The 7,577-nt window shown below is 48.6% G+C and overlaps 1 protein-coding gene across 1 annotated transcript in view; it reads right to left on the bottom strand.

Moving 5' to 3' along the window:
* Positions 1-7,577, bottom strand: part of Dgka (diacylglycerol kinase alpha) — a 29,117-nt gene that overhangs the window by 747 nt on the left and 20,793 nt on the right. Inside the window, exons 17-23 of the mRNA XM_026778045.1 lie at positions 6,517-6,602; positions 6,333-6,422; positions 1,822-1,979; positions 1,501-1,565; positions 861-951; positions 372-570; positions 156-276 (exon numbers count right to left, since the gene is read on the bottom strand). Of these exons, the coding sequence (XP_026633846.1) occupies positions 156-276; positions 372-570; positions 861-951; positions 1,501-1,565; positions 1,822-1,979; positions 6,333-6,422; positions 6,517-6,602 (810 nt within the window). The remainder of the gene's footprint in view (positions 1-155; positions 277-371; positions 571-860; positions 952-1,500; positions 1,566-1,821; positions 1,980-6,332; positions 6,423-6,516; positions 6,603-7,577) is intronic.

Below are 7,577 nucleotides of genomic sequence, written 5' to 3'. Positions count from 1 at the left end.
CCGGCATGAGGTTTTCTTACCAACCAAAACATTAACACTCCCAGGTTGGCTTTGAGACCGTCTGTCCTGGAGAAAGACCTAAGAAAGAGATTCCCACCCTTGCCGTGAGCCACCACCTCCCTTTCCTCAGGAGCCCTGGCCCAAGTCCTCCTTACCGGAATGTAATCTCGGAGCACTTGGCCAGCCGATGTCCAGCATTCTTGAGCTTGGTATAGATCTGGCCCATCTCAATTGCACCCTCTATTCCTACTACTTCTAGCCGCTTGTCACTCATGTCTGGGGGTTAAAAGTAGACAGGAACAGGTTCTCCTAAACAAGTCACACCACCTCCTCAGATCTGACGACGTTAGCTCCAAGGAGACTTGTCTCACCTGGCACCGAGGTTTTCAGGATATCGGGGTCTGTAATTATTTTGGCCGTACTGCCTAATGCCTGGTTGATAGTAGAAGTATCCCCCTGAGGTCTCCTGATATCACCCCAGAGGTTGGAGCCACCGTGTGTGCTTGGGATATTCAGTACTGCAATGCCTTCTAGGGAAAGGTCGCTGAGATCCAGCGGCTTCCCACAGATCTGAGGGGAGAGGGACAGAACCATAGCTGGAGAGGGTGTGGAGTCTCACCTGATAGCACTGTCATGTAATGTGGCTGCTCCTGCTGGGATTGAGAGGTGTGCTAGAGAAGGGAGGGAGGGAGGGAGGGAGGGACGGAGGGACGGAGGGAGGGAGGGAAGGAAAGGGGGGAGGGAAGGAAGGAAGGAAGGGAGGGAGAAAGGGAGAGAAGGAAGGGAGGGAAGGAGGGACGGAGAGAAGGGAGAAAAAAAAAGTTAAAAAGACGTGACTCACTTGGTTTTATCATACGCACCTCAACTGTTAAAGACTCTTCCAGCTTTTTGCATGTTGAGAAGATAGTTTCAGATGTGGCAAATTCCAAGTACCACAACTTGTTTTTCATTCTTCATCAACCCGAACAGAAGGCCCAAAAGGGAAGAGACAAGTTACACACACAGTGCTGACAGCGACAACAAAGGGGCCAACTTCCGACTCCAGGGCAACAGTGGCAGCTTTGGTGAGGGGCTGCTAGCAGGTGCTTCTGCCTACACCTAACCATTCGGCGTCAAATTGCTCACAAGTCCAGTCTTTTTATTTTTTTTTTTTCCTTAGAGACAGGATTTCTCTGTGTAGGCCTCATTTGAGACCAGGCTGGCCTTGAACTCAGAGACCCTCCTATCTCTGCCTCCCAAGTGCTGGGATTAAAGGTGTGCTCACCATGCCTGGCACAAATCCAGTCTCCACACTGAATGTCCATTCCCTGTTTCTTTTTTTAAAATATCTTATTCATTTTGTGTGTGCGCTCATTCATGCATATGGAGACCAGGTGATAATCTGCAAGAGTCAGATCCCCTCTTTCTACCATGTGGGTTCCAAGGAGAAACTCAAGTCGGTCTTCAGGCTTAGGGGGAGACACCCTCTGAGCCACCCTTCTCCCCTCCTTCTTTCCTCACCTGCTGTTGAACTTCTCGGGATATTTCTCTCGCATGACATGGAACTGGTGGGCGATTGAAGCATCCTGGAGGGTTACAAGCATATTTTAGAGACCAGACTCCTCCCTGCTCAGAACGCTTTCTCTGCTACTCTTCCTTTGCTCTCCCTTTCCCTCTTTCCTACCCTCTGGAGTACGGCCCATCCCACGTTCTTTCTGCAGCACACATCCCTATGTACCTAACTCCCAGTCCCCCACCCCCCACCCCGTGTCGCTTCCTTTCTGGTCTCCTCCAGCTTCTGCCTGCTTTGCCCACACTTGTCCCCCACCCTACTGCACTGACCACACCAATGGAGAAGTAGTTATTGATGATCTGAGAGGGGACGGGGTCACTCTTCTCGTTTGCTTCGAGTGTTACTTCCAGGAGCCACCGGTCGAGATATACCACCTTACTTGACTCTATGTCCTTGAGGATCTTTCCCAAATTCTCACCTTCATAACCTAGGGGCAGAAAAGACAGGCTTGCATGGATCCCTGGCCTCTGAGAGCCCACTCTGAGCCCATCTGCATGGATTCCCAGAGATCCTCTGCCTCGGCTCTGTAGAAGCCCCCAGGCCTTTGCCAGTGAAAGGGCAAGATGCCCAAGCCCCAGGAACCAGTGAGCAAGTCAGCTTCTGGCTGTCTCTGCCTGCTATGGAAAATGAACATTCCCAATGTGTGTCCATATGGACATTATTCCACATACGTCTTGAATAGTGCAAGATACACCAGGAAAATGCTGAAACAGACGAGTGACAGCAAGTTGTGGTGGCTCAAGTCTGCAACCCCAGCGCGTGGGAGGCTGGTCAAAAGACCGTCCTAGGCTTTCTGGGAGTTCAAGGTCAGCCTGAGCTGCACAATGACACCTTGCCTCAGAACCGGTCATAGTAAATACAGTTAGCTAATCCTTCCTGGCCCCAATCTAACAAACGCCAAAAGCTAAACGTGTGCCGTTAAATTTAGTTAGCTATTTCTTTTTATTATTGTTGATGTTTATTTTATGTGTATACGCTATTTGCCTGCATATATGTCTGTATACTACATGCATGCCTAATGCCTACAGAGACCAGAAGGGCAATGGATCATCTGGAACTGGAGTTATATAGGGTTACATATGCTGCCATGTGTGTGCTGGAAATTGAACTTGGGTCTACTGTAAGAACAGCCAGCATCCTTAACTACCAAGTCATCTCTCTAGCCCTTTAAAACTTTTTTTGACACAAAATTTCCACACACATACATGAGTAGATGTATATGAAAGTATTCTTGGAATGAATTGAAAAAAAATTAAGTATCCCTCAGTATAAAAACCTATGCCACTGCCAGGTGGCACACACCTTTAATTCTAGCACTTGGGAGGAAGAGGCAGGCAGATCTCTGTGAATTCAAGGCCAGCCTGGTCTATAGAGCAAAATCCTTTCTCTCTCAAAAAAAATTCTATGCCACAAAAATGTGATATAGGTATTAGAAACCATGAAATACAATAATATGGAAAGACTGTCAAGACACATAATTAATGAAGAAAGTCCTAGAACAATCTAGACATAGTATAACCTTGTGTGTTTGTTAAAATGTCACGTGTGCTGGGGTAAAGCAGCTCAAGAGGGTAAAATGCTTGCCCACAGGATGGCGACCAGAGTTTGAATACACAGAACCTAGAAAAGCTAGGCACAGTAGCATGGAGATATCCCCAGGGCTTCTTTAGGGAGATGAGGGTGGCTACTGTACACCTGGAAGCTTATACCTGCTAGCCTGGGCTTATACCAGGGGAGCCAGAGCTGGTGGCCTTCCTGTGTAGCCCCAGTTCGATTCCAGACAGGAAAATGAGTTCAGAAGTTTGCGACCAAACTGGACAACATAGTAAGACTTTGCCTCAAATAAAAACAATTATATTAATAAGGCAAAATATCAAAGAACCTCACTTACATGGTGAGAGATTTTGCAGATGTGCTTACATTAAGGACCTTGACTGGGTCATTATTCTGGCTTATCTGGATGGTCCTGAAACAATCACAGTCGTGATTAGACGTGCAAGGAGGCAAGGGCCAAGCGTGGCAGGGCGAGTCTGTGATCCCAGCACTGACGCTGATGAGAGGGAACTGCCTCAGCTTTAAGGCCTGTCTGAGCTACACAGTGAGTCACACAGCCTGGGCTATGTAGCAAGGACCTGTCTCAAAACCCCAGCTAGGCCGGTGAGCTGGTTTAGCAGATAAAGGTGCTCGCTGTCAAGGCTGATGACCCGAGTTCAATCCTTAGGACTCACTCGGTGTGGAGAATGGACTCTTGCACACTTCCTCTCACTTTCACCATTTCACCATTGTGCACACTCGTGCCCACACACATGCATGCGTACACATACCTGGCAACATTTGTTATTGTTGTTATAGGAACTCACTACAGTCCAGGCTGGCCTGAAACTCTCTATGTGGGCCTTTGGCTTCAGCCTCTGAGATAATTGGTGTGCGCCACCATGCCTAGGTCCTGACGCATTTCTAACCACCCACCGCGGCATCTTCACCCGGCCGCTCCACTGCTACCTTAGCTTAACATGCACCAAGCTGAATCACGGTTTCTGGAAATGGACTTCCTTCTACATCCCCATCATCATAACAGGCGTCCCCATCGGGTCAGACACAAACCAGGAAACCTGTCGCTACCTCCTTTATCTCTGTTCCACCAGTTACCAAGCACTGTGGCTTCTACCTTGCCCGTCCCTGTCTCCCTCAGGCAACTCACCCTCCTCAGAGCTCCCATAGCGATATTCCTTTTACCCCTGGTCTTCAAACCTTTTGATAGCTTTTAGTGTCTACATAGATTTACATTAGTTCTGTATAGTCTTGTGGTCATGATTCAGGTTGAGTAAACGGAACTCTGGGAGTGTCTCACTGACAGAACACAGTGAGGACTCAAATGTAGAATTTCGAAGTGCTGGATATAACAATGGAGAAGTCAGATAAAAACTGGTCACCCACACACGAAGCTTGGGTGAGGGCTGGAGAGATGCTTAGTGCATGAAGGTGCCCACTGCCTCTGCCAACCTGATCCCAGCACTCACACGGCAATAGGAGAGAGTTTGCTGATGTACCCACGTAAATACACACACACACACACGCGCACACACACACACACACACACACACACACACACACACACCATAAAACTAAAAAAGTCTTACATTATAAAATAAAGTCAGAAAGTTTTCCTTTTTTTTTCTTAATTTCTTTGAGAACTATCTGTGGTTCAAGGTTTACACATTCAAATATTTTAGTGGCTGCAAAGGAAAAGTGGTGAGTAGCCAGCAGAGGTGTGGGAAGTCCTTCTGTCTATGTTTTGCTTTTATTGGTTAATGAATAAAGCTGATTCAGGCAGTGGCTTAGCAGAACGGGACAAGGCAGGAGTTCCAAGTAGACAGAGGAGGAGAGAGTAGGCGGAGTGAGCAAGAAGCCTTTGACCCCGCTGGACAGATGCCCAACAGAACTTTACGCAGTAAGCCACAGCCACATGGCAATACACAGATTAGTGGAGATGGGTTAGTTTAGGATATAAGAACTAGCTAAAAATATGCTTAAGCTATTGGCTAAGCAGTATTGCAAATAATATAGTTTCTGTGTGATTATTTCGGGTCTGAGCTGCTGGGAAGGAACAAGCAGCCTCTGCCAACATAGCAGGAAGCCAGACAGACTGAGGTGAGCTGGAGAATACAATTAGAATATCTGACCTCCATGGATGCCAGGCAAGCACATGGTACACAGACATACATGTAGGTAAAACACAGAGTAATAATTGTTTTAAAAATACAATGAAGAGCCTGGTGGTGGCGCATGTCTTTAATCCCGGTACTCAGGAGGCAGAGGCAGGCAGATCTCTGTGAAGTCAAGGCCAGCCTGGTCTACAGAGTGAGTTCCAGGACAGGCTCCAAAGTTACAGAGAAACCCTGCCTCAGAAAAAAATAAAATAAAATAAAAATTCAAAAAAATCAGTGAGCTGCCTCAGTGGGCAAAAGCACTTGTTGCCAAGTCTGACGTCAATCTAAGGAACCCACGTTGTAGAAGAGACCTGACTCTCAAAACTTGAAAATTGTCCTCTGGTGAGTTCAAGGCCAAGGCCAGCCTGATCCACAGAGGGAGTTTGGGGCAGCCAGGCCTACGCAGAGAGCCCATCTCAAAAAAGAGAGGAAGGAAGGAGGAAGGGAGGAAGGGGGAAGAAAAAGGGAAAGAAGGGAGGGAGAGAGAGAAGGAAGGAGGAAGGGAGGGGGAAGGAAGGGAGGAAGGAAGGAGGGACGGAGGGAGGGAGGAAAGGAAAGAGGAAGGAAGGGGGAGGGAGGACAAGGAGAAAGAAGGTGTCCTCTGATATCTGCAGGCACACTGTAACACAAGCATATGTGTATTGTGTGGAATTTTCAATAACTAGAAAGAGAAACAAGCGACTATGAGACTGCCTGATGCTCACTCAGCGGTCACACACCCTTCCGCACCCCACACTGCGCCTTGTTACCCTATCGCATTCCCTCATCCTTTGGGCCCGAGGACCTTGGGGTGATTAGGGAAGGGGACTGTCACCCTCCACTCTCCTTCATTCTTCCCCAGCTCTCTCTTTATACCAGACCCTCAGGGTGTTTGCACCACGTACACGCAGTGCCCACAGAGGACGATGTCAGGTCTTTGAGCACTGTGGTTGCAGAAGGTTGTGAGCCACCATGTGGGTGTTGGGAACTGTGCCCAAGTCCTTTAGAAGAACAGTCAGTGCTCTTAACGCTGAGCCATCTCTCCAGCCCGCCCCCCCCATACTCCAGCCAAACCCTTCATTATCACTCACCTCTTCCCCACCTTAGGCAACGAGCCAGATCATTTCCAGTGCCCAGGGGCAGCACAGCAACAGGAGGCACAACCGGAAAGTTGGCTTTGTCTGAGGAGGCAGGCGAGGAGAAGGGATGGAGGGGGCTGGCCCTGGAACACTACTTCCCCATCCCCTGCCCAGAGGCACCTCTCCCTGCACTGACCAATGCTTTCTAGAATCCAGCCTACTGTGCCGTCTCCACCACACACCAATACCCGGAATTGAGGAACGTCTCTGAAAAATTTGAGCCTGAGATAGGAGGAAAGAGAGAAAATGAAGAAGGAAAACTGGAACCTACCAGGTCCTGAGCAGATAGGTCACTTCTTATCTCCCATGCCTAAGACCCTGTTTCCCGTTGTGGAACAGACTTTAACTGTGTAAAGGTGTGTTGCTTTTGTTTATGCTGCATTTGCTTCATTATGTAAAGATGTGTTGCTGTTTCACCTTGCCTGCCTAAGGCGCCTGATTGGTCTACTGAAAAGCTGAACAGTCAAAAGCTAGGCAGTAGAGGGATAGGCGGGGCTGGTAGGCGGAGAGAAGTAGGAGGGATTTAGCTTGAGCAATAAGAAAAAAGAAAGAATGAGGGAAAAAGGGAGGGAGACACCCAGGGCCAAGTCAGCCACCAGACACAGAGCAAGCCGTGAAAGTTGGACATATAGAATGAAAGAAAGATAGAAAGCCTCAAGGCAAAATGTAGATGAAGAGAAACAGGTTAATTTAAGTTGTGAGAGCTAGTGGGACAAGCGTAAGATAAGACCGAGCGTTCATTGCTAATAACAAGTTCTCCATGTCATGATTTGGGAGCTGGTTAGTGGCCCAAAAGGAAGCAGTTACAGTTCCCCCCTTGCCAAAAGACTTCAGCTTGGGGCCGACAGGCTAACTGAGCTGGGGAAGCACTGACTTTCCAAGCCCCAGGACCTGAATTTGATCCCCAGAACCAACATAAAAAGGCCAGGCATGGTGGTGTGTGTTGTCACTACAGTGCCGCCTGGGAAGCAAGCCAGAGGGTCTCTGGGCTGGTCAACCAGTCTAGCCTTGTCTCAGAAGAAGGACGGCATTCCTAAAGGTGACACCTCAAACTGTTCCACAGCCTTGAGCCTTGATCCATCCAAACACCCGCACCCCAACAACTCCCCTTCCTTCCCACACACACACACATGCACACCTGTGGGCACACACGCCATTTTTAAAGTACATAAAAAGGCTCGTCGAGGCCGGGCGATG

This window comes from Microtus ochrogaster, unplaced genomic scaffold (assembly GCF_000317375.1).
Source record: "Microtus ochrogaster isolate Prairie Vole_2 unplaced genomic scaffold, MicOch1.0 UNK99, whole genome shotgun sequence".
In the NCBI taxonomy this organism is placed as follows: domain Eukaryota; kingdom Metazoa; phylum Chordata; class Mammalia; order Rodentia; family Cricetidae; genus Microtus; species Microtus ochrogaster.
Note: the sequence above shows the minus strand (reverse complement) of the source record. Positions and strands in the feature narration are given on the sequence as shown.